This window comes from Hemicordylus capensis, chromosome 17, assembly GCF_027244095.1.
Source record: "Hemicordylus capensis ecotype Gifberg chromosome 17, rHemCap1.1.pri, whole genome shotgun sequence".
In the NCBI taxonomy this organism is placed as follows: Eukaryota; Metazoa; Chordata; class Lepidosauria; order Squamata; family Cordylidae; genus Hemicordylus; species Hemicordylus capensis.
Window position 1 is genome coordinate 1,673,722 of NC_069673.1, and position 26,697 is coordinate 1,700,418.

The window sequence follows — 26,697 nt, forward strand, 5'->3', positions numbered from 1 at the left end:
CGGCAGGGCGCACATTCCAGAGTCTCGGGGCAGCCACAGAGAAGGCCCCTCCCCGGGTAGCCACCAGAAGGGCTGGTGGCAACTTCAGCCAGACCCCCTCCGGGTGAAGACCACACTGCAAATTTCTTCTGTTGAAATGCATGGGACCAAAGCTAGAATACTGAGCATGCTTACTAGAGAGTAAGGTAAAGTTGTGCCATGGAGTCCGTGCCGACTCCTGGAGCCCACAGAGCCCTGTGGTTGTCTTTGGTAGAATGCAGGAAGGGTTTCCCATTGCCTCCTCCTGCACAGTATGAAATGATGATGCCTTTCAGCACCTTCCTATATCGCTGCTGCCCGATACTGCAAGTCGTTTCCCATAGTCTGGGAAACAGACCAGCGGGGATTCGAACCAGCAGCCTCTTGCTCCCTAGGCAAGTCATTTCCCCACTGCCCCATTAGGTGGCTTATTACAAGAGAGTAATCACCACTGAATCCTTGTGAGAATTAGACCTCATTGAATTCAGTGGCTCTTGCTTCAGAGCAGGCCTCCGGACCAATTAACTGGGTGGATTAATTGACTAAAATGTATTGCAGCCTGCTAAGGGTGTGCCCCTGGTTTCAAAAGATTCTTAACATCTTTAAATACAAATATATACAGCAAGCACCGTCTTTGAAGAGGGATGATGGGAGTTGTAGTCCAACAACTTCCGAAGAACTACGGCTGCCTATCCCTGTCTTAGAAGCAACGTTCTCTGTGTGAACCCCTGTTCTAAAACACGACACCCCTGCTAATTGAGCAAGGAGGCACCTTTTAAAAGTGGCGATTCTCTTTACTTTTAGCAGGGGGAGAGCAACTGGCCCTATCCATCCCCAGCACAGCATCCCTCCAGTGGCTGTTGCTGGTACCTATTTTATGCTTCTTTTTTAGATTGTGAGCCCTTCGGGGACAGGGAGCCATTTTATTTATTTATATCTATGTAAACGGCGTTGAGGACTTTTGTTGAAAAGCAGTATATAAATAATATAAACAAACCAACAACAATCCGTATACCTGTTGTAATGCAGGGTTAGGGTGTCGTTTAAAAATAATGGAGACTTTAATAAATAACAAACAATCATACATCTTTTCCCCCCATTAGAAAACTTGCTTTTTCAAATATGCAAATATACGCAGACTTAATCGATGAATTAATGGACTCAAACGCAGAGGAATAACTGATGACGTTCTCTTTCAAAGGAAATCTACCCACAGCATCAGGAGGTGAACAGCCAGGATTCACTTTTCAAATCTTATCACAGTTTCAGATTTACTTTGCTTTTCCACACAAGAGGCCCCACAACTTTGACAGGACCGCGCCTTAAATTCTGACAGTGAGAGAGACCATAGAGGGAGGGCAGGATGAGCTCAGCTTGTGGGGTACACTAGGGTGAAGTCCTGTGCTGGACCCCCAGTTTTGCACTGTCTCCCCGTCCACCAGCCCACCCCCAATGGCCTGCATGAACTGGGGCCTCAATCCCCCATCCAGTGGTCCAGAGGCTCCCACCAAGGGTTTAGAAGAAGCATATTACCATATGAAGCAGGGAAAATGCTTCATGACCGCAGCAATGGCCACCTCCATTTAAAAAACAACAACCCAACTTCAGTGTATCACAGCCATGCAACACAGGGATAGCTGCAGCCAAGATGGTGTCGACCAATATGGCCACCATAAAGCGCTCTCGAAGTCTACACGCATCCCCGATCGTAGGCTCTCAGCTGAGTCCGGCACTCGGGACAGCCCAGAGCTGTGCTGTGGATGTTATGATGGTCCTCCTGGGCCCCCGGCCAAGGTGACGGCACCCCGAAGGAGGAGGGAGGAGGAAGAGCCAACAAGGGACGAGTGCAAACAGATATGCATAGTTTACATTTTTATTCAGCCCCAAATGTTATGTACCTAGGCTTTGTTTTGAGGAAAGCTGGTCCTGTGGTAGGAAGCATGATTTGTGCCCTTGCTAAGCAGGGTCTGCCCTGGTTTGCATTTGAATGGGAGACTAGGAACATGCCGAGCCAGACCCTTGGTCAATCTAGCTCAGTATTGTCTTCACAGACCGGCAGTGGCTTCTCCCAGGTTTTAGGCAGGAGTCCCTCTCAGTCCTCTCCTGGAAATGCTGCCAGGGAGGGAACTTGGAACCTCCTGCATGCTAGCAGGCAGCTGATCTTCCCAGAGTGGTCCCATCCCCTCAGGGGAATCTCTTGCAGTGCTCACACATGTAGTCTCCCATTCAAATGCAAGCCAGGGTGGGCCCTGCTTAGCAAAGTTCAAAAGAAGTGGAAGGACAGTCACCAGCCCATGGTTTTCTGCAGTCTTTAAACCTGCCTACTTTTCTCAGCCAAAGGCTCCATCATTTATACCAGCACTTAGTAGCTTCATGGCAATGTTCTCTCTTTCTCTCTCTCTCAGAAATTGACCATCGCCTCCATTTCTCCCCACATGCAGGACTGAGCTAAGACCACCACCTAAACTAGGGAGAGGCTTGAGTTCTTGAGCACCTGTTTGCAGTTTCACTGCATCTTCAACTTTCACACCACTTGAGGTATTTGCCCACACGTTTCCTCTCAAATACACACATGCATACTTGCAAGCCTTTCTTCTCCCTCTCTCACAATATAAACATTTCTAAGAAAAAAATCCTTAGGCTGCCATCTTATGCACACAACAGTTCCTTGGGAGTAAACCCCCACAGAATTAGCCGCAATTCTATACAACATTTACTTTCTCAGATTTGAAAATTAAGCCATAGAGATCACAGACCTGACCAATTAATTTATGCTGAAGATCTGAGTTAAAAAACAAACACACACAACTACAACTACAACAACAGCAAGCAAAAACTGGTATAAGGACTAGAGAGAAAGATGCAGGTACTTGAATATTTCGACTTACCTGGTTTCCAAGTTGTGCCTGTTCGGTTGTCCATGAAGAGAAGGCAATAGTCTCAGAACCCTTCAAAAATTAAGACAAATATTTCTATATTAAAGATGCACATTTCAGACAGGTTAAGTTCAAAATTGTCCAGTTAAGGATTTCAGTTAAAATACCATGAGGTCATTCACACAATAAAAAAAAAATCTGTGTTTTACCTGGATTTGGGAGTTGTGTGTGCTTCCAGTTTTCGGTTGTGCGGAAGCAAGGTCGGAGGAAAACCTGGGTCGCTTTCCCTCTTACCTGGCTTCCACACAATCACGTCTACCCAGGTTTTCCTCCGACCTTGCTTCCACACAACCAAAAACTGGGAGCACACACAGCTCCCAAACCTGGAGAGAACACAGTTTGTGACTGTGTGCATGACCTCCAAGTTTTATTTGGAAGCTACAAAACTCCTCCCTCCCGAGAGATGAGAGAGCAAGAGAGAGAAACCCAGAGGAAGTGTCGGTCCACCAGGGGCGTTGGGTCGATTCTACAAAGAGGTGCGATTGCATCCTCAAGGGGCCCCACAAGGCTCTGCAGACCCACGGCCAGGGTGTGATATTGCCCCCCAAATGTTTCTCTTCCCCTCACTCCAGCGGCATGACTCCCAGTCACGGCCAGTGAGCTGCTCCTCTTCTTTCAGGCAGGAGGATGACGGCTGCTGAGAAAGGAAACGGTTAAACCAGCCCAGGGATTGCTCTTCCTTGAGTTGTATTCCTCCGCTTGGCAATTCAATGCAGAGTTGACAAGGTATCAGGAAGGAAGCACGGCCACAAGGAGAGCTGGAAAGGAAAGTCAAACAAACAGACAACCCGTATCTGTTTTTTTTCTGTGAATGTGATTTCTTCCCTGTGTGTTTTTCTCTTTCTGACATACATGAACCGTGTGTGTGTGTGTGTGTGTGTGTGTGTGTGTGTGTGAGAGAGAGAGAGAGAGAGAGCGCACAAATTGGTAAATAGGGATAGGAGCATTGCTAGGAGTTGCATGCATGTATATATCGGGTCACAGTAGGAGGCATATATTAAAAATGTTTCTGAGCTAGGGGACTGTGTGTGCACAAGTGTGTGTGTGAAAGTGTATGCATCTATGAAGAGGATGTAATATTATATGCATAGAAGGGAAAGAAAGGGCATTCGAAGAATCTTGTTTTCATGGTCTCCTCGCCGTTTGTCGGCAAAAAAAATATCTGGGGGAAGGGGGAAACAAAGAAGACGGGGAGGAAGGGGGCCCCTCTTCACTTTCTGTCCCTAGGCCCACTCCAACCTTGCTAGGCCCCTGTCCACCACCTCACGTCCCTTTCCTACCCCCTTTTCCAGGTCTCTGGATGTTACTAAGATAATTAAGTGCAATTCTAAAACAGAAAAGAGGAAAGGGAAAGAGAAAAGCTCCCAGCAAACGTTGGAGGAAACTCAACACCTTCTGAGGGCTTGCTCCTCAGGTTGGGCTCCTACCTTTCCTGAACTCCATTTGCTTCCAGATGCCATCTTGTGCAAACTACAACCACACTTCACAAATGGGGGGATGCCATCTCTAATTTAAAAGGGGGCTTCCTTCCTAAATCCAGCTTCCTCCCAGCTCCTTTCAAAAAAAAAAACCTGTGCCTGCCTCCAGGTGCTCCTAATTAATGGTCCAGTAAATCAATCACAGCTGAGCCTCTCCCTATTGGCTGAGGCCCCAGGAGGACCAGCCCACCTTGTGACAACAACCCACAAGCTGATTATTGGCTAGGAGGCCTTTTCATCTTCAAATCGGGGGGGGGGGGGAATTCTTATGCTAATATTGTCCCTCAAAGGCAGAGAGAGCCTGGAGGTCCCCAAACTGCAGGTCCTGGAGCAGAAGAGTCTGGAGAGATAGAGAGGCTGCTGCAGATGCTGAATTCAACAGGATGCCTGCCACTTGTAATTAGGTAAGCAGCATGGCAGCTGCAGGTGGAGATCTTTAGGGGGGCTGTGCCCACTTTGCCCCTGCACAGGAGCCACCATGTGAAAGCATACGGACATAGGAAGCTGCCTTATACTGAGTCAGACCCTTGGTACACCTAGCTCAGGATTGTCAACACAGACTGGCAGCGGCTTCTCCCAGGTTGCAGGCAGGAGTCTCTCTCCCAGCCCTATCTTGGAGATGCTGCCAGGGAGGGAACCTGGAGCCTAGGTACTCTTCCCAGAGCGGCCCTGATGGGGAATATTTTCCAGTGCTCACATTTCTAGTCTCCCATTCATATGCAACCAGGGCAGACCCTGCTTAGCTAAGGGGATAAGTCATGCTTGCGACCACAAGACCAGTTCCTTATGGGATATGGGGCCTTTGCATCTGCTTGCAGAAGGTTCCAGGTTCCCTCCCTGGCAGCATCTCTAAGAGAGGGCTGAGAAAGAGAGAGAGAGACTCCTGCCTGCAACCTTGGAGAAGCCGCTGCCCGTCTCGGTAGACAATACTGAGCTCGATGGACCAAGGGTCAGACTCAGTATATGGCAGCTTCCTGTGTTCCGATGCTTATCAGGGACTAAGGAGAAGCCAAAGACTCTGCAGAAAATGTAAATTTTGAGGACAGATTTCAAGGGATAGTTATTAGTGTCCCGCTTTAATAACACGTCACCTGTGAGTCCATGGATCACAGGTGACCCTCTGTATGCTTTTGGGTGCGGCCACCCCACAATATTACAGGCAATCCCATGGCAAAAAGGGACAGGTGCAAGATTACCACTGAGCTCCTTCCGGACTCAACGTGCAAGATGAAGATGGGTCAAACTGCATGTGACAATAGATGCATTGTTAGAAGATCAACTTAACCTAGAAGTGGACCAGAAGCAGTCTTGTTCTCTTTAAAATATATATATGTCAAATGGGGTCCCAATCTGGATGGGGGTGTAGTGTGTGGTGAGAGAGAGAGTCTAGAACTTGCCTCGCTAGTGCACGGCATGAAAGAGAGAGTCTAGAACTTGTCTCCTATACTCTTTTCACCCTGGAATCACCCAAGGATTCGTCTGCCCCCAAATCAGCATTTTGCAATACGGTTCATCCCTTGCCAACCACAAGGGTTCTGTTCCAGCAAAACCTTGCCGTTGGCGAGCAGTTGAATTCAGTAGGGAACAGGGGGTTAGGGGAACTGCAGTTGAGAAAAGACCAAAGATTCAAAGAAAAAATAAATAAAATTGTCAAAAAAATGCCCAGAATCCCTTAAAACCACCGAGCATAAGTAGAAGAGTGAGCAAATTGGATATTTTTGAACTCCCCCAAATTGCTCAAAGTTTCTTTTGAACCCCCCAAAACCACACAAAGTCACCTTAAATTGTGAGGAATTGGCCGGGTCAGCAAGAGGAATGAGTGGATTGAACCTCTGAAACCCCCCCCCCAATTGTAGAAACACAACCCCCCCTCAAATCACTGAAATAAAGTCTTGCCAAACTGCAGATACTCGGGTTGCGGTTGGTGAGACCGCTCACAATTTGCCAGTCGCGGATACTAAAAACTCCCTTGGCAAGGGACGACTGTGATTCCCCATTTCAGGGAGAGATTTAGGGGATGGATACAGAAGACCTCCATACCTAAAAAAGGACATTGTAGAACTGGAAAAGGTGCAGAAGAGGGCAACCCATATGATCAAGGGCCTGGAGCACCTTCCTTATGAGGCAAGGCTACAACACCTGGGGCTTTTTAGTTTAGAAAAAAGACGACTGCAGGGAGACGTGATAGAGGTCTATAAACCTAGAGGTCTACAAACTAGAAAATGGATAGAGAGAAATTCTTCTCCCTCTCACATAACGCTAGAACAAGGGGTCATCCCATGAAATTGATGGCCAGGAAATTTAGGACCGGCCAAAGGAAGTACATTTTCACAGAACTCATAATCCACTTGTGGAACTCTCCGCCACAAATGTGGTGACAGCCAACAACCTGGATGGCTTTAAGAGGGGTTTGGATACATTCATGGAGGAGAGGTCTATCATTAGCTACTAGTCTGAGGGCTATAGGCCACCTCCAGCCTCAAAGGCAGGATGCCTCTCAATCCCAGTTGCAGGGGAGTAACAGCAGGAGAGAGGGCCTGCCTTCAGTTCCTGCCTGTGGGCTTCTCAGCGGCATCTGGTGGGCCACTGTGTGAAACAGGACGCTGGACTAGATGGGCCTTGGGCCTGATCCGGCAGGGCTGTTCTTATGTCTCTTCCAACTCTTTCTGTTATTCTGGGTTCCATTTGGGTATCATCTCTGTTGATGGATTATATCAGAAATAGTATATGTGAACCTTTTAAAAAATTAATCTATATGTGCATTAGAAATGCTAGTGAGCAATCTTGTGGCAGGGAGTTCCACAAGTGACACATTTGGGACAAACATGTCCAAGAGCTAATCACATGCAACTCCTTCTTCTCTCGCTCCCTCTTCTCCAGCAAGTGGCACCTTTAGCCTCCTATCAGAAGGAGAAGCAACTGTCTCTATGCTCAGTCAGGGTGATATCAGGACAGTGAGGAGAAAAGGTGAGCTTTATCCCCTCCCTTGGCTGCCTTTCCCATTTTTTTCCATTATTATTTCTTTTCAGATGTCGAAATCATGGTCTTCTTGGGCCTCCCTCAAGAGAAGCGCCTGGACTCACTGTCCACAGCCTGCTGTTTTCCAAGTAACCCGTGGAAATGAAATCTTCCCTGTAATTTCTGGCAACTTATTGGAGTTGCTATAAAAATCACACATTTCCTGACTCACACGCCAGGAGGAAGGCTTGTGAGTCACAATCCCTCACATAACCTTCCTATCATTCCATCGCTATTTTAAAAAAATACTAACAAATGGTCTTCCTCCCAAAGAACTGAAATCTCCTTTTCCTGAAGGGTGCATCTGCATGACAAACTGGTTTGAAACCTGCTTGACTAGTGTGGCTTCCTTCCTCGCCAAGGAACCCTGAGAACTGCAGTCTGACCAGGAGGTTGCTAACCTACCCTCGCGCTCTAGATTTCCCAGAGTTCCTTGGAGGAAGCCATGACAGTTAGACCAGCTCCCTCTCATTTAAATGGGATCTACCCAGAAGCCTCCGAAACAAGCTGCTTGGCTATTTTGCACATCTACTCTTGCAAAGGCTGAGCTTGCTGTATCAAAACTCCTCCAATGTGAGCCAAGGCATGCCAGACCTGAGCTGCAAAACCCCAGCTCCTCTGCAAGTTTAAGGTAGACTTTGCTAAACGTGAGCTGTGATTCAGCTCCGAATAAAGATCTTCTATGACTTCACACGGCTTTCACTAGGAAACATAGATATTAGATTCACAGTCCTAGCATGACAGCCTGACAAAGCTTTAAATCCGGTTGTAGTCTTAAAGCACTGCCATATGAATCATGTCGTTTGGGTTTGCTTTGTAGCATATGTTCAAAACATATTGGAATCTGAGCGTCTCTTGCCTGGTTATCTTCAAAATCTTGTCTGGCTGTGCTTTTTGGCTACACTGCAAATCTTGGTTCAAACATGGGGCTCGAGGGACAGGAAGGCCAAACTGACATTGCACACTGCACAGAATTAACCTTTGGAACTCTCTGCCACAGGATGTGGTGAAGTCCACTAGCTTGGATCCCTCTCTCCATTGTGGGTGATATTGTCTGTGTCCATTGCTAGCCATTCTTCCATCCATCCCTTCCTCCTCCTTCCTAAGAACATAAGAACAGCCCTGCTGGATCAGGCCCAAGGCCCATCTAGTCCAGCATCCTGTTTCACCCAGATGCTGCTGGAAGCCACAGGCAGGAGTTGAGGGCATGCCTTCTCTCCTGCGGTGACTCCCCTGCAACTGGTACTCAGAGGCATCCTGCCTTTGAGGCTGGAGGTGGCCTGTAGCCCTCCGACTAGTAGCTGTCGATAGACTCTCCTCCATGAAGTTATCCAAACCCCTCTTAAAGCCATCCAGGTTGTTGGCTGTCACCACATCTTGTGGCAGAGAATTCCACAAGTGGATTATGCGTTGTGTGAAAAAGTGCTTCCTTTTGTCAGTCCTAAATTGGTGGCACACGCTTTGGGAATCTGGCCTAGTAACTGAGCCCAGACACATCTTTTAAAACTATCCCTATTCAACTGTCCCTATTCAGCCCAGCATCCTTCCAACGGAGACTAATCTCGGCGACTATATATTAATCTTCCAGTGCAGACTAATCTAGATGGTCCCCTGCTAAGTGAGCAAAGAGATGCCTTCTTAAAGGGGTGATTCTCTAGAGCAGTACCGTAGTTCTCTACCTGGGAGCTTCCAGATGTTGCTGAACTACAACTCCCATCATCCCCAGCCACAATAAATTGTATTGGGAGAACAGAGGAGAGCTGGTCTTGTGGTATCAAGCATGACTTGTCCCCTTAGCTAAGCAGGGTCTGTCCTGGTTTTTATTTGAATGGGAGACTACATGTGTGAGCACCAAAAGATATTCCATTCAGGGGATGAAGCCACTCTGGGAAGAGCAGAAGGTTCCAAGTTCGCTCCCTGGCAGCATCTCCAAGATGTGGCTGAGAGAGATTTCTGCCTGCAGCCTTGGAGAAGCCGCTGCCGGTCTGTGAAGACAATGCTGAGCTAGATGGACCAGTGGTCTGACTCAGTATATGGCAGCTTCCTATGTTCCTATGACTTCAAGTTGCCAGGAAGAAGCGTTGGAAGCCAGAAGTCTTAAAAGTGGAATACAGCTGAGATCTGGATTCCCCTCCCTTTTTAACAAAGCCCTTTACTCACTCTGTTTTAAAAATGAAATTTGCCAAAGCTTTTCCTGGGAAAGCGACAGAGAAAGGAAATCAGATATCTGAGTTCATTCTTGTCCTGTGGTACTCACTACACCCTTCCCTTTCCCTCTTTTTGGCCTAATTCATTTTGATTCAGGCTGATGCCCAGAGAAATAAATTTTAGTTGATTCATCGTGTGAGTTTTGGCTGATGGACAGATTAATCTGTCCACAGATTAATTCAGGAGCTCTAACATTGGGTGGCTGTACAGGACTACAACTCCCATCATCCACAGCTTTTGGTCTGAAAGCAAAAGACCCCCTCCTGCAGTTTAAATCTTCCCTTCTGGGTTGCCTAGGGGAACCGTCTTCAACTGGATGAGCAGCTCATTCGAAGCCCGCATGAGAGGACAGCAAACTAGCTGTGGTTTAATTGAACACTCAATTTTCACTGTACGTATGTGGGAGGAGGCATGCTATCTGGGTGTTTTGTTTTGTTTCAGGTGCCAAAGTCAGAACTTCTGCATCACGTCAACTTAATTGGTGAAGATAATGGATGCAGAACGTTTTGGTTGACCGAAAAGATGGTGGGAGGGTGAGTCCTGCAGAGCCCAGTTTGGGAATCCTTGCTCTGGGGGCAGTTCTTCTACTTGGAGTCATTAGGAAGGGGATTGAAAATAGAAATGTTCCTCTTATAATGCCCTTATACAAATCTATGTTGCGGACGCATCTGGAGTCCTGGATACAGCTTTGGCCACCGTATCTTAAGAAGGATATTGGAGAACTGGAGAAGGTGCAGAAGAAGGCAACCCAGATGGTCAGGGGCCTGGAGCAACTTTCTTAGGAGGCTAGGCTACAGCATCTGGGGCTCTTTGCCTTGGAAAAGAGGCAACTAAGGGGAGACATGATTGAGGTGTATAAAATTATACATGGAGTGGAGAGGATGGACAGAGAGAAATTTTTCTCCCTCTCTTATAACACTAGAAGCAAGGGTCACCCCATGAAACTGGAAACAGGGAAATTGAGGACGGACAAGAAGAAGTACTTTTTCACACATTGTCATAATTAACTTATGGGATTCTCTGCCATGGGATGTGGTGATGGCCACCACTTTGGATGGCTTTAAAAGGGGCTTCGCCAAATTCATGGAGTTCATGTCTATCAATGGCTACTAGTCCGGTGGCTGTGGGCTACCTCCAGCCTCAGAGGAAAGATGCCTCTCAATACCAGTTGCAGGGGAGCAACAGCAGGAGAGTGGGCATGCCTGTGGGCTTCCTGTGGGCTCCCCAGAGGCATCTGGTGGGCCACTGTGGGAAACAGGATGCTGGACTAGATGGGCCTCCTTGGGCCTGATCCAGCAGGGCTGCTGTTATGTCCTTGCTTCTATTTCATTTTATTTGTGTTTACATTGATATCCCACAGTTCCTCCAAGGAGGCCAGAATGGTGGTGGTGTTTATTTATATTTATATACTGCTTTTCAACAAGTTTCCAAAGCAGTTGACATAGGAAGAATAAAGAAATAAAAAACAAGATGTTTCCCTGGCCCAAAAGGCTCACCATCTAAAAAGAAACACAAGGCAGACACCAACAGTTTGAATAGCATTAACACTTTTGACATTGTCTTACATTTTAAATCTTTTTAATGTTTTACATTTTCTTTTAATTGTATTTTTATTGTAAACCACCAGGTTTGGGGGCAGTATAGGAATCTGTTAAACAACCAGCAACTGGAGGGATGCTGTGGTGGGGTTGGAGCGGGCCAGTTGCTCTCCCCCTGCTAAATATAAGAGAACCACCTCTTTGGAAGGTGCCTCTTTGCTCAGTTAGCAGGGGTTATCTATCCCTCACAACGCCACTGTAAGGTTGTTTAGGCCGGGAGAGAAGCAATTGGCCTGCAGTCACCGAGTGAGTTTCATGGCTGAATGGGGATTTGAACTCGGCTCTCCCTAGTCCTAGTCCAACCACTACACCACACTGCCTGCAGTACAGGGAGTGACCAGACCTGCAGATTCTGACTTTCCAATCATAAAATTGTGCCACCTGTGAATTAAGCGCGAAGACGATATACTTTACAAGAGGCATCCATTACCGGTGATGGCCGTATATATCTTCACCCTGCCGTCTTTGCATACATACATGTCAGGTGAGTGTTAATAATATGCAGAGAGACCAGGCGTCTGCCCCCTTTCCCAGGGATGTCAGCACAGGGCCCCCATAAAGATCGCGGGGGATGATTCATAACAGGGATATGACAGGCCCAGCGCAAACCATCATGGCCTGTTGGAGGCTGTGGCCGCCCGCCCGTCTCCGCCAGAGGAAAATGTGATTTAAATATTATATATGTGGCAACCGCGGCATTAAGGAGATGATCGTCATTATTGATAGCGCTCATAAAGCACAGACGGTTTTGCGCCGAGAGACGTGACAAATCAGCTGCCAACGGCTTGCCTGATGCTCTTCCCGGCACCGCGCTGAAAGGAAAAGGGGGCTTCAAGTGTGGCTTCCCACGTGCAAGAATCCCAGGCAGCGGGCTGCTTAAACTTGCCGAACTTGCACAACTTTCCGTTTGCGCCACAAAGCAGGAGTCGGAAGCAGCAGGATTGTTCCGCAAACATGCTGGCCCCAGGGGCGTCGCTATAATTGAAGAAAGAGGACCAAGGTCCCTCGCCTCCCGAGGGCGGGAGGGAGGGCGGCCAGCCGGCCAACTGGGTGGCAGCTCACGATTGATTGATTGATTGATTGACTGAATTTCTATACCGCCTAATACAGAAATCTGTAGGCAGTGTACGGATTAAAACATAATGTATAAAATACCAAACATTGAAAATGCATAAAAACAGATAAAAATCGCAATAGATCAAAACACATTAAAATTTAAAATTTCAGTTCAATTATTTGGCCGTTGACCATAAATAAACAAGTTCAGTTAAAAGCCTGGGGAAACAGGTACGTCGTCTTTGCTCTCCCCAACAAGAATAGTCATTGCTGGCCATTTCATCTTGACTTCAAGCAAGACAACTGGGGCAGGAGGGAGGGGAGGGGTGTCAGGCAGCACCCTTCCCTCCCTCCCTCCCTCGGACTGAAAGGGAGGAGAAGGCCGTGGGCCCAGGGGCAGGGAACCCTTCTTCACTTCTTGCCCCAGGGCTGGAAAATGAATTGATAGCAGGGCTGTTCTCGCGATGGACACTGGGGCGGAAGAAGCCTGCAGATGTGTGAAGAGATTTAAAACACCTTTTAAAGAAAAGGGCACAGCTCCCGACCCTCACCTACAGGGCGGACCTATACTTGGGCAGGTGGGTCCAAAGAACCCAAGTCGCCCAGCTCCTGAGAGCCGCCTGCCTCCCCCTTCTCCCACAAGCTCCAGCTGTCCTTATTTCCCAGCAGGCTTTATCGTCGGCAGGGTTTTTTCCTTCGTTCTCCCCAAGAGAAAAAAGAAGACACTCAGCCAACAGTGAAGGTGCTGGGAATTGAGGTCCGGGAATTGAGGTCCTAGCTATGCATCTGCCCACCAACCATAGGAACATAGGAAACTGCCAAATACTGAGTCAGACCATTGGTCTATCTAGCTCAGTATTGTCTACCCAGACAAGCAGCGGCTTCTCCAAGGTTTCAGGCAGGAATCTTTCTCAGCCCTAGCTTGGAGATGATGCCAGGGAGGGAACTTGGAAACTTCTGCTCTTCCCAGAGCGGCCCCATCCCCTAAGAGGGGAATATCTTATAGTGCTCACATGTGGTCTCCCATTCATATGCAACCAGGGAGTGGAAACGGGACCCAATTCCATTTCCAGTGGTGGGAATTCCACCGATTCCAGGGTGCAACCTGGAATCTGCTTAGCTAAGGGGACACATCATGTCCCCCTGCTTAGCTAAGGGGACACATCATGCTTGCTACCAACTGCCCTGAAACGTTTTGAGAAGGTTGCACCCTGGAATTGGTGGAATTCTCACCACTGGAAATGGAATTGTGTCCCATTTCCACCACTGTTCACCCATACAGCACACAGTTGTTTGAATCCAGGTTTAATCTGGACTACCAAGAGTAGCCTGTTGCTGTCAACTCATGACAAAGTGGGAATCTCCGGGCATGAACCACCTTGGCCTGGGTTCACACAACCATGCAAATGTTGGTAACATTCAACTTAGATGCAAAGGATGGTGCCAACAGGCCTACCCTCAAGCAACCTGGTCCACTGTAAGGGCTAGAAACTCGATCCTTTTTTAAAGCACGAAAGCTGAGACTGGGAGCAGAATTCTACCCACAAGGTTTTCCCCATGCAAGGATGGAATTATAGCATCCACGCAGAGGCCGACTTTCATTTTCATTGAAGGGGAAGCTTTCAAATCTTACTTTCCCAGGCTTAATAGGCACGGTGTCTAGAGGACAGAGTGGACATTAATAATGGAAAACATGGATATTATTAATTTCCCCTCCCACAAGCAACCCCCCCCCCACTCCAATCTCAGAGAAAGTCCTTTCCGGCAGAGCAAGAGAGAGAGATTCTATATTCCATGAATGTTCCATGAATACGCGGTCATTAATTACCAACAGACCATGGGATTATTTAAACACACACACACACACACACACACACACACACACCCAATGCACAGTCTGTAGCTCTGCCCTTTGTTTGCTACCCGGGATGGTGGGAACCTTCTGCTAAAACATCATTGAGGTGGACTCACGGATGTCATATAGTGGACGAGGTCTGCTCAGAAAAAACAGTGGAGGTTCCTCTGAGTCAGACCCGCCTAACATTGTTCTGGTCAGGATCCGGTTCCTTTAGCGCCACTAATTCCGTCACTCATTTTCATTGCGAGCAATATTGTACTGGAGGGGTGGGATATAGATGTTTTTAGGGATAGAATTGCTCCAGCATTGCTTTTTAACTTACCGGCCATGAGAACGGCATTGCAGGTGGAGATGCATAAAGTAGGGCAAATATTCAGCCTTGGACAGATGATTGATGAAGTTGCAGAGGATGGATTGAAAGAATTTAGGTTCATGTAAGGGGCTTATGCTAACCCAGTGGGACATAGGACATAGGAACATAGGAAACTGCCATATACTGAGTCAGACCATTGGTCTATCTAGCTCAGTATTGTCTTCACAGACTGGCAGCGGCTTCTCCAAGGTTGCAGGCACGTGGGACCTTTCCTGTTTGGACATATCATAAGCTGCGTGTTGTTAGGTTAACTGAGCAAAGAGGTACCTTTTAGAACGAGAGTCTCTCATATTGAGCAGGGGGAGAGCAACTGGCCCAGTAGCTGTTGCTGGGCTCTCCATTGTTTCTGTTTAGGCTGAGCCGCTTTGGGAAAGGGAACTCTCTTTCGGCCCTCTTCGGGCATACAGTTTGGGAATCGGCCGGGCCCTGTAAACTGGGCAAAAAGACACCTTTCAAAGTGGTGAGTCTCTTCAGTTTAGAAGGGGAGAGAGTCTGTCCTTATCCAGTAGGGGTGTGCACGTGTGATAATCAGCTTTTTAGCTTTTTCACCACCCCTCACCATTAGCAGAGTCGCCCACCCCTGTACTTGCAAAGGGGAATCCTCACCACCAGATTCCCCTTTAAAAGTGGCCGCATGAACCAGTTCAGTCTAATGGACTGGCCAGTCGGTTTGACTGAACCAGTTCGGAGCAACGCGGTTCGGTTCGAATTGTTTCCCATTCGAACCGAACTGCATTCTTTTGTTTGTACACACCCCTACATCCAACCCTGTGTGTGTGAGAGAGAAAGGGAGAGATATTGTGGGATAAGGAGACATCTTCTTTCTTTATCTGTGTAAACCACTTTGAGAACTTTTTTTGGTTGAAAAGGTGATATATGGATTTGAGCAATATAATAATCATAATTAATAATAAATACTTTGGTTTATTAAAAAGTAAAAAATATTACCCTGTCTTTTAAGCTCTAAAAATTCCCCACATAGCTTATTTAAAATAAAAATATTTTAAATCATACAACAGAACACAAATGCAAAGCTATTAATCAAGGCATGACAAATCCCAGCCCCAGATAACAGTTTATGGGACGTCTAACAAATAAAGTTGTTATTTATTATTGCACCTAGAAATGTAACCATGGCACCTAGACTAGGATATTCAGATGCACAGCCAGCTATTGAATAATATCCCTCTTTGTCCCAGGAAGCCTGCTTTCTGTTCTAAGTCTGTTACTTGTAAAGGGGATAAAGAGAAGCTCATTTACCCCACCCACTCCAGAATATCTGTCATAAGACTGGTATTAAGCCAAGAGAGGGCTGGGAGAGACTCCTGCCTGCAACCTTGGAGAAGCCGCTGCCAGTCTGGGTAGACAATCCTGAGCTAGACAGCCCAAGGGTCTGACTCAGTAGAAGGCAGCTTCCTAGGTTCCTATGTACTATGGTATGTATTGTACAATATGTACTATATAGATACGATGTCTGAAGTCTTATTGTTATTGCTACTCTTACCTTTCTTGACTCTAGCTTTTGGTGGACCTGCACTGACTTCTGGTCCCCTCCCAGCATGCCTGTAGGGCAGAGGTTCTTAAAGTTGGGTCCTCAGATGTTGTTGGACTACAACTCCCATTATCCCCTGCCACCGTGGTTGAGGACCACTGCAGGAGGAGATGGTGGGAACTGTCGTTGTGTGAAATCCGGGGCTCAAGTTTTGAGAAGCCTGTCGTAGGGACTCTTTCACCTCTGAAATCCAGTTTTAGCTCTGGCCCTGACCTTTCCGGAGCTGCCCCTCCAGGCCCTCGGGGTGCTGATGGGACAGCATTACCCCTCCATCACTCCGGTCCCTGGCCACAGCAGCCGCAAGACAGTTGGTATGAAAGCTGCCAGATAAAAATAAATGGAATTGAATTAGGTGGGGAGGAAAAAGCGATTACTTCTCGGCCCTCACATTAAACCCATTAGGTTTGATTGTTTGAAGGCTTCCGAGGAAGATTCCCCCTGATCTTCTTCCACTGGCCATCCGTCTCCCTTCAGACCAGGCTCTGTCAGCTCCCAGAGCGTCCCCTTCCCCCTCCTTTTTATTTCCATCAAACCTTTGTCATCCTTGCCTCCTCTCTGGCAAAAGGAAGAGTCTCCAAGAGGCTGGCTTGTTTATTTGGAGAGATCTCCATCCCGCCTTTCCGAGATGCCCCAGCCAGCTCACAAGATTATTTAAAAAACATTGATACTGTAAACTCAATTTCAAAGCGATAAAAAGCATCCGAGCACCAGCAGAGCCATAAAACCCTGCGGCATGCCGCGGTTCCCATCCATCCTTTGGCCTCCAAAGGACTTGGTAAACAAGAAGGATGCACAAGCTAGAGAGGCAATTTGTCTTTGCTCAAGAGGAGCCAGGCGGGATCTAGCTTGGGCTAAAATCCCTGCCAGATCCTGTATCCCTACTCTGGAGTTCCCACTTCCACCCCCATGGCTGCTGTCGGGCAAAACGAAACGAAAAAGACCTCAGGGCCAAGGACATGTTTGATGTGACAAGGTTTGGGCATCAAACTTGAGACAAAAGGCACACATCAAGTGTGCCATCAAGTCGGTGTTGACTCGTGGCGCCCACAGAGCCCTGTGGTTTTTCTTTGGGAGAATACAGGTGGGGTTGACCATTGCCTCCTCCTGCGCAGTATGAGATGATGCCTTTCAGCATCTTCCTATATCGCTGCTGCCCGATAGAGGTGTTTCCCATAGTCTGGGAAACAGACCAGCGGGGATTCGAACCGGCAACCTCTGGCTTGCTAGGCAAGTCATTTCCCCGCTGCATATTTACCCAAGTAGAAGGTGACTCTGAATGTAAGACAATGCCTTAAAAGATAGAGGTTACATACAGGTTATACCTGCATTTACACAAAAGAAAGAGGACTTTGAATAAAAGATGACCCTCCTATAGTTAACAGGAAAGAAGTTGGGGAAATCCTCATCTTGGATTCAGGTAAATATAGTATCTACCGATCTTTAACAAACAAACACAAAAGTCTTTAAATAAGAAAAAATAATAATGAGAAGATGGTCCCTTGTCCCCAAAGGGCTCATATTCTAAAAAACAAACATAAGGCAGACACCAGCAACAGCCACAGGAGGGATGCAGTGCTGGGGTTGGGTAGGGCCAGTTGCTCTCCCCCTGCTAAATAAAAGGGAATCACCATTTTGAAAAAAGTTAACAGAGGTGGGAGGAAAAGCCCTCCTACCCAGTGGGAGCCTCACAGACAACCGCACCCCTTGCATCTTATTTTTTAAAAGCACACACTTACGTAACGGGACTGCACGCCACTTCTGAACCTTGGCTGCTGGGGAAATCACTCTGGGAAGAGCACCTCCCTGCTTACAGGCAGAAGGTTCCAAGTTCCCTCCCTGGTGGCATCTCCAGATAGGGCTGAGAGAGACTCCTGCCTGCAACCTTGGAGAAGCCGCTGCCGATCTGGGTAGACAATACTAAGGCAGACAGACCAAGGGTCTGACTCAGCATACGGCGGCTTCCTATGAAACTTGGGTAAGACAAGTTCTTCTGTTAAAAGATCACGTGAAGCAGCCTCTAGGCTGCATCAGCAAAATGACGTTGATCCCACCCACCCCAAACATGTTAAATGAACAGCAGCATTTTCACATGGAAAACCGGCAGAGGGAGAAAATGTTCTGCCCCAGCCCCCTCCTTGACCTGGTCGATTTCTCTCTGCAGGGAGCTTTTCCACCCAGGGGAACACTCAGAGGTGATATCCCGCCGCCCTCCCCGAACCTCTCGCGTAAGGCAGCGCAGCCTGTTCTGCTGGTTTGTTCTGCTGAAGCGCCGATTTCTCCTCGACGCACTGAGCAGAGAAGCGTCAAGAGAACCAGATCCTCCCCACCCCCAAACCGACCCCCATCACCAGCCAAGGTTTCTTTACCCCAGTTTCTTCTCTGCAGCTCTTTCGTAATGTTGATCTTGGATTGCCTTGTCAAATGTGCGCTGGAAACTCTTGCAGTGGGTGTTGCTCGTTAAACTGCCGCCTCAGCTGAAACCCTGGCCTTGTTCCCCGACGGAAAATGAGCCCACGCTGCCTCCAAGGAGGGCAGGCCAGGGCGGTCCAACACAGGGCCGCGAAGCTCCCGTCCTGCCGGGGTCGGCAAGGCTGCCTTCTCGCCCTCTTCCCCACCGAGAAGGCACCAGGGCATTGCAGGGAGGGCAGGCTGGCCGTTGCCTGATTTGGGCCGCTCACAACTCTCTCTGCGAAGCTGGCTCGAAACCCAGGACCACTCCCAGAATGGAGCTGTGCAGGGGCTTCCACTTGCCCAGAGAGGTCCGTCGCAGATCAGTGCGGTGACCAATCGACTGGCCACGGTAGCAAGATGGGGATTCCATGGCACAGGAGTAGTCTACCTCCAATTACCAAGTGTTGGGGACATGCTGTTGACTTCGTGGCCTGCTTGTAGCCTTCCCAGAAGGGTCCTGGTGGGTCACCACTAGAAGCGGATAAGGAGATGGACCACCTTTGTCCAATCCAACCACGTCATTCTGTTGTTCTTATGACTTGGTTTGTATTACGGAGACCTGGGTGGGGGAGCTGGAAGCAGAGGCGTATCTAGGGAAAATAGCGCCTAGGGCAAGCACTGAAATTGCACCCCTTGTCCAAACATCCAACACCCATCTTTCAGATAACTTTACCATAATATCAGCTGAAAAATACAAGTCAAGCTTGTTAATCTTTTAATTTTTCAAAAACAATTTAGAAAACTACAAATTTCAGTATGCTGGGGCTCATGAAATACCCAAATACTATGTGGAGGTATACATTATACTTTTTTAAAAAAATATTTTTTGAAAATGGTGCCCCCCTTTAAGTGGCGCCCGGGGCACGTGCCCTGCCTGCCCTACCCCTAGATACGCCCCTGGCTGGCAGAGATTAGGCTTCCCCAGTGGTGGCCACCTGGATATTTAGTGCAGCATCAACATAGTCTGGGGGGGCAGGGGTGGGGGTGGGGTTCACTGTAATTTATACAAGCTCTATTTGCCTCTCGAGGACCCCAGCCCAAATAAGTGCTGGTTCAGAGTGTTTGTACCTGGCGTTGGGCTCTTGGGACAGAATGGGGATTCTGTTTATTTTATTTTATTTTATTTTATTTTATTTTATTTTATTTTATTTTATTTTATTTTATTTTATTGATATCCTGTTCTTCTTCCAAAGAGCTCAGAGTGGTATACATGGTTATTTTTATCCTCACCACAACCCTGTGAGGTAGGTTAGGCTAAGACTAACTATGACTGGCCCAGAGTCACCCAGTGAGTTTCATGGTTGAAGGGCGATTCAAACAATCGAACTCAGGTCTTCCCGGTCCTAGTCCAACACTCTAACCACTATGCTAAGCTGCTGGTGTACTGCACAGACGTCTCCCTCCCTGAGCTCCCAGAGGTGGTCTCAGATCTGGTGTTGAGGATGCTCAGAATGATTGTTCTGGGGTGACGACATCCATGCTGAGACTGCCAGGTCTGGAGTGGCTCAGGACCTCATGGCTGCCAGCACCACCATGGGGCTGTCCCAACATGTTGTTGGCTCAACACATGAACTGGGGAAGACTCTAGATCTGGTTTTTTTCAACTGGACAGGACAGGAGGGCGGTGATTTGAAAGTGGGGGATCTATGCCATCTATGCCCTTATCATGACCGGATCACTTCCTTCTGAGGTTTAGAGTCTTAGCAGCTACACCTCTCTGCAAGAGCTGGGGTGACCTATAAAAATGGTCCGCCCTCTGAGACTGATGGACTCCAGTGGATTCCTGAGGGCTCTGGGGGATTTTCTGGCAGGGACATTGAAGTGGTGGGTAGCTTCTGCCTTTTAGGATCGACCATCAACAGTCAAGGATCCAGCAGCCAAGCAATACGCCACAGACCAGCACTTGGTAGGGTTGCAATGAAGGCTTTGGAAAGGAGATTGAGATGCCGTGACGTGTCTACACCTACAAAGATCAGAATCGTCCGGACAATGGCTTTCCCCGGGACACTCTATGGATGCAAAAGCTGGACCTTGAAGAAGCAAGATAGAAAAAGTATTGATGCTTTTGGACTTGGGTGCTGGAGAAGACTTTTGAGGAGACCATGGACAGCCAGGAAAACAAACCAATAGATCCTAGAACAAACCAATCCAAAATTCTCACTCGAGGCACAAATGAACAGGCTCAAACTATCATACTTTGGACACATTATGCGAAGACCCAGCTCCTTAGAGAAGTCCAAAATGCTGGGGGAAGTGGAAGGAAAGGAAAGAAGAGGACGACCAGCCACAAGGTGGATGGACTCAATTATGACAGCAATGAAGGCTCCACTGAGAGACCTTAAAGGTCAAGTTGAAGACAGACCATCCTGGGGAGAATCTATCTATGTGGACGCTAAGAGTCGACACCGACAAAAGGCACACATCAAGGCTGGGCAAAGCTTCCATGGGATATTCGGTTTGGACGAGATTCAGTCCGAATATTCCATTAGAACTTTGGACCCAAACCATGTCAAATCAAATCACCACAACAAACAGAATCTCTGGATAGAAACAGGGCCCTTCTGAACGGGCAAAACCATTTCCAAATCAAATACTTAATGCTTTGCACAGCCCTAATAAACACTTCTCTTAATAAGAAACAACAGCGAAACAACATCCATGCTCTTTGGTCCCGATAGCAGGGAAAAACCAAACACATCTCCAAGATAGGGCTGGGCTGCAACCTTGGAGAAGCTGCTGCCAGTCTGTGTAGACAATTCTGAGCTCAATGGACTAAGGATTTGACTCAGTTCAAAGCAGCTTCCTGTGTGGGAAGCAGGAGAGCCCGTCATGGTGGGGAGTATGAATTGTCCCCTTTACTAAGCAGGGTCCACCCTGGTTTGCATTTGAATGGGAGGCTACATGTGTGAGCACTGTAAGATATTCCCCTTAGAGGATGGAGCCGCTCTGGGAAGAGCAGAAGGTTCCAAGTTCCCTCCTCGGCATCACCAAGACAGGGCTGGGAGAGAGACTCCTGCCTTCAACCTTGGAGAAGCCGCTGCCAGGCTGGGTAGATGATACTGAGCTAGCTGGACCAAGGGTCTGACTCAGGATGTGGCAGCTTCCTGGGTCCCGATGTTCTGAACGGTTCCCTGAAGAACCGATCTGCCCATTCATGTTTTCTTTGAATTAAACACAGCCTTTGCAAGAGGCCAAGAAAGAGGCAAGCCAGGGGCTGTGATTTACAAGGGGCCCATTCCCAGCCGCTCTCCCAGCCCCTGCCCCTGGGAAACCCCCCCACGCCCTCCCTTCCAAAGGCTCTCGCTTCTTAATGAAGTCACAGCCTCGCCGTGCAACTGACGGGACAGCTTAACACACACTCCTCCGAGCAAGGGAATCCCCAGGACTCTGTCTGGGAGACTCCAGGTCTTTGTTGCATCCGCCAAACGGCTGGCTGGCAGCCAGGGAGGACACGTGCGGGCCTCGTACGCGCACGGACCTGGACTGGGTGCGTTTCCCGGAGCTGAGCAGGGACGGGGACGGTTCGCAGGGTGCTGCGAGCGAGACCTGGGGACGCCTCTGGTTTGGGTGGCGGCAGCCCTGCCGGACGGAGAGCAAGAGATTCACACCGGCGCCTTGGGGAATCCAGCTCCGTCCGTCCAGGCAGCATTTTGTTCCCAAGAGAGCCCAGCCAGGAGTTTATACAAGCAGAGTATGCGGTTTCTCCCCAGCATCTGGGGACTGAGGAACTAGAATCAGTCCATTGAAAGGGACCTTGGAGGTCTTCTAGTCCCACCCCTCACCACTCTGTCTTCAGCTCCCCAGTATACTGTCTTCAGCAGCAGTCAGCCCTATGCATCTGGGAGCTCACAAACAGGGCATGGAAGTCCTGGCTTCCCTAGCTGCTGGTCCCCAGCATCCTTTACTGAAAGGTAGAATGCCTCTGTTCATGGAGCCTCCACAGGGGCATAACTACCGCTAGACAAGGGACAAATGTCCCTCTGCCTCCAGTCTTGGTACGTGCCTGAGGTTTCATTTAGCTGCCAGGGCCCATGGCCACAGAGAGGCCTCTCCTCCATCATTTCCAGAATCCCTTTTCAAAGCCATCTGAGCTCGCGGCCAGTCTAGGCAACGAACTAGGAGGAGGAGGAGAGCTGGTCTTGTGGTAGTAAGGTACTTTGCTGAGCAGGGTAGGGTCCACCAAGGTTGGCATTTGGATGGAGGAATCCATGTGAGCACCTCCCCTTAGGGGATAATGAGGCTACCCTGGGAGGAGCATCTGAGGTTCCCAGTTCCCTCTCTGGCAGCATCTCCCAGACAGGGTTGAGAGAGATTCCTGCCTGCAACCTTGGAGAAGCCGCTGCCAGTCTGTGAAGACAATACTCAGCTAGGTGGACCAAAGGTCAGACTCGGTATACGGAAGCTCCCTATATTCCTATAACAACGTAAATTATTGTTAAGTTGTATGAAGAATTATTTTCTTTTGTCTGGTCTGCTTATTTTTCCAATCAGTCTCATTAGTGGTCATTGCTAAAGCTAACTGGCATATGTGCACAGACATAGGGACACAGGAAGCTGCCATACTGAGCCAGACCCTCAGTCCCTCTCGCTCAGCATTGTCTGCACAGACTGGCAGCAGCTTGTCCCAGGTTTTAAGCAGGAGTCTCTCCCAGCTGAACTTGGGAGATGCTGCCAGGGAGTGAACCTGGGACCTTCTGCATGCCAAGCAGATACCCTTCCACTGAGCGACGGCCCCATCCCAGTGCAAGAAACATTGGCAATCTCCGCTGTAGCAACCTTGCAATCAGTAAGCTCATTTGGGACTTTCTGGAGAATGCTGAAGCCAGCACTGCTGAGTTGCATGAATGCCTGGCTCATATGTGACATTGATCAGGGCCTCAGCAGACGCCTCTTGTGGGTGAAGAAAGGGCCAGATAGTCATACAAAAAGCTTCCCTTTTCACGGCTTCTCTATGGGAAATTCCTGGGGGTTTGGGGGTGCTGCCTCTTTACGAGGTGGGAATAGAAGGCCTCAGGATGAGAATGGCCCTGTGAGAGAAATGAAGACAACACTGTTCTGCGGCCGAAGCCTATGTGAGCAGCTTGGCCTGCGTACACTCCTCAGTGATCGGCAGAATCCTTGTCCCAGGTTACTACAGACTAGAGAGAATCCGCAAATGAAGTGCGCTTGGTTTTGCTTCTCGCCAGTCAACTTATCCAGCAGTGTTGTCATTTCTGACAGGGGTCACTTCTCTTCTGAGGAGACAGTCCTCATGACGGATAAAGGCTTTATGATGTAAATCTGTGTATTTACAGACATTACAGGTTGGGCAAGGACTGAAGGCGAATATCCAGGCAGACACTGTGAGTCTGCAAAATAATGTCCGTTCCCCAAATCAAACAGCATGTCCTTGGCCCTCGGCCAAGCCCCTCTTCTAGCCAGCCAGCCAGCCACAAAATATCCCGCCTGCATCTCACTGGCTCCATTCCAGCTTCCAAGTATCATTTCTAGATATTTCTCCTCCAAGCGTCACGGCCAGCACTCGGTCGCTAGTGGCCACTGGCCGTCAAAGTAACGGAAGAATCCTTTTCAGCCACGGGGCATACAAAAACCTCTCCTTCTCTCTTCGTTGGGCAAGGCACAGCTGCATTTCCATCCCCCCCCCCGCCACTTCCTTTTACCCTCATTTTCCATTGCACATTTGTATCTGCAAAAATCTGGCTGGGGGTGGTGGGGGCGGCAGGGGAGGGGAGAGAACCCTCCCACTTTTAATGAAGATATTTCCACGCGCAATACAAGTCTGCATGCATTTATGGGTCTTTATCAAGGAGAAGTCAATTTCCTCTTTCCCCAGCCACTTCTCCGTTTGGGCTGACGGCGCTCCGAAATGTCTTCCACATTTGCACTCTCTAGATGCCTAATTTGGCTTTTGCTGTTCTCTGGAGGTGGGAGGCCGGCTGGGGTGCGAACTGGCAGCTGTGGGGGGGGGGATGAGTGTAGAAGTGGCCCCAGCACCCTCATCACTCCCAAATGGTTTTGATTTTTTAAAATTGGAGTTGGTCTTTATGAGGGGAGGGGGCGTTGATCCAGGGGACGCTGCCTTAAGGAGTTGGGGGCGGGGGTCAAAAATGCAGTTGGAGAGGAAACCCAATCCTGCGAGAAGCCCAAACTGGTGGGCCGAAATTGGTGGTGACGGAGAGAGATAAGTGCACATTGGGGGAACGGTGTGGATTAATGACAACCAAGGAGTCATAGGAACATCGGAAGCTGCCATATACTGAGTCAGACCCTTGGTCCATCTAGCTCAGGATTGTCTTCACAGACTGGCAGCAGCTTCTCCCAGGTTGCAGGCAGCAAGAGTCTCTCTCAGCCCTCTCTTGGAGATGCTGCCAGGGAGAGAACTGGGAACCTTCTGCTCTTCCCAGAGCAGCTCCATCCCCTGAGGGGAGGATCTTGCAATGCTCACACTGCTAGTCTCCCATTCATATGCAACCAGGGCGGACCCTGCTTAGTTAATGGGACAAGTCATGCTTGCTACCACCAGACCAGCTCTCCTCTCCATTCCACACATTCCTCTCATTCTGCAGAGATGGGGAAAAAAATTAGAGAGAACACTGCTCTCCAGACGTCATTGGGCTATGATTCCCATCATCCCCAGCTGCAATGGACATCCACTGGATGATGGGAGTTGTAGTCCAACAGCATCTGGGGACCTAGGGTTAGGAACCCCTGTGGCAATGGAGTCGTGGAGGCTAAATGTGTACACCAACTTCTTTGACGGGGTGAGAGAACCAAACGCCTGTCGCTCCTTTTTGCTGCCTTGGGAGTGGAGAGGCCCAGGGGAGAACTGGAAAACACTGGTTTTATTAAGATGAAATGTTCTTTCCCCTGAAATAGTTCCTTACATTAAATAACTTTAATCTGCACATTTGAGGAGAGCTGGTCTTGTGGCAGCAAGCATGACTCAGTATATGGCAGCTTCCGATGTTCTTATGAGTTTTGTTCTGGGCAGCAGTATCAAGACAGTGTGGGCGCACCAGCATTCAGAGTGGGGCCTTCTGGATTCAACCTGAGTGGGATCTGAAATGTACTGAACGGACTTCAAAAAATGTGTGTGCACATACATGCACATGCACACACCTTAGAGGGATCACAGCCCCGGGGTGACTCTGGGCCAGTCACTTCTTTCTCAGCCTAACCCACCTCGCAGGGTGGCCGTGAAGATAAACATCAACCATGTACACCGCTCTAGGCTCTTTGGAGGAAGAGCAGGATATAGAATTAATTAATTAATTAATTAATTAATTAATACGGTTTGAGAAGCCCAGCATGTGCAGAATAGTGTTAGGTAAGTCTAGCAAAATGCCTGTCATTGCGACAGATGGGGGTCTAAATGGGGGTCTAACAGCCCCTGCTAGGTGATAGGAGAAACCTGTTGTGTTCACTGCAGCGTTTAGTCCCAGTCTGTCCAAAGAGAGGAGAGCTGGTCTTGTGGTAGCGAGCATGAATTGTTTCATTTGCTAAGCAGGGCCTGACCTGGTTTGGATTTGAATGGGAGACTACGTGTGTGAGCACTAGAAGTTATTCCCCTTAGGGGATAATGGGGCTGCTCTGGGAAGTGCATCTGCGTGTTGCATGCAGAAGGCTCCAAGCCCCCTCCCTGGCAGCATCTCCATGATCTCCTACAACTAGAGGAGATGGAAATGACTGACAAAGAAGCACCTTTCAAAGTGGTGATTGTCTTCTCTGTAGCAGGGGGAGAGCCACTGACCCTATCCATCCCTGGCACAGCATCCCTCCAGTGGCTGCTGCAGGCGTCTCCCTTGCTTTCTTTTGGGTGTGTAAGCCCCTTTTGTACCAGGGACCATTTATTTATTCCTTCTGCTATGCAAACTGCTTTCAGAACCTATTTTGTTGAACAGCATAACAACCATTAAAAACCACAACTTTATTTGTTAGCCACCCCATAACAAGTTGTTCTCTGAGCGGTTCACAACACAACAGTTTAAAAAAAAAAATCCAGTAAAAACACATAAAACAAGACAAACAAATTACAACACAGGACAAACAAGACATTCTGGTCAGAACGAATCTGTCTGCTTTCCTCTCACTAGAATCTTAATAGAGAATTACCACAGTCACAAGTTAGCCCATTTTGTTTCAAACGTTCAT

At 48.5% G+C, this 26,697-nt stretch overlaps 1 protein-coding gene and 1 long non-coding RNA gene across 3 annotated transcripts in view; one reads left to right on the forward strand and one right to left on the reverse strand.

Annotated features, from left to right (window-relative positions):
* The window catches only part of RXRA (retinoid X receptor alpha), a 186,796-nt gene extending 182,278 nt beyond the window's left edge, over positions 1 to 4,518 (reverse strand). For both annotated transcript variants that reach the window (XM_053282348.1, XM_053282347.1), the window contains exons 1-2: positions 4,382 to 4,518; positions 2,907 to 2,966 (exon numbers count right to left, since the gene is read on the reverse strand). In XM_053282348.1, the coding sequence (XP_053138323.1) occupies positions 2,907 to 2,940 (34 nt within the window). In that variant the 5' untranslated portion in view covers positions 2,941 to 2,966; positions 4,382 to 4,518. The remainder of the gene's footprint in view (positions 1 to 2,906; positions 2,967 to 4,381) is intronic.
* A 141-nt stretch (positions 4,519 to 4,659) lies between these two features.
* LOC128338987 (uncharacterized) lies at positions 4,660 to 7,570 on the forward strand. The gene is made up of 2 exons (XR_008312793.1): positions 4,660 to 4,836; positions 7,462 to 7,570. It is a non-coding gene; the product is annotated as an uncharacterized LOC128338987 (long non-coding RNA).
* Positions 7,571 to 26,697: the final 19,127 nt, after the last annotated feature.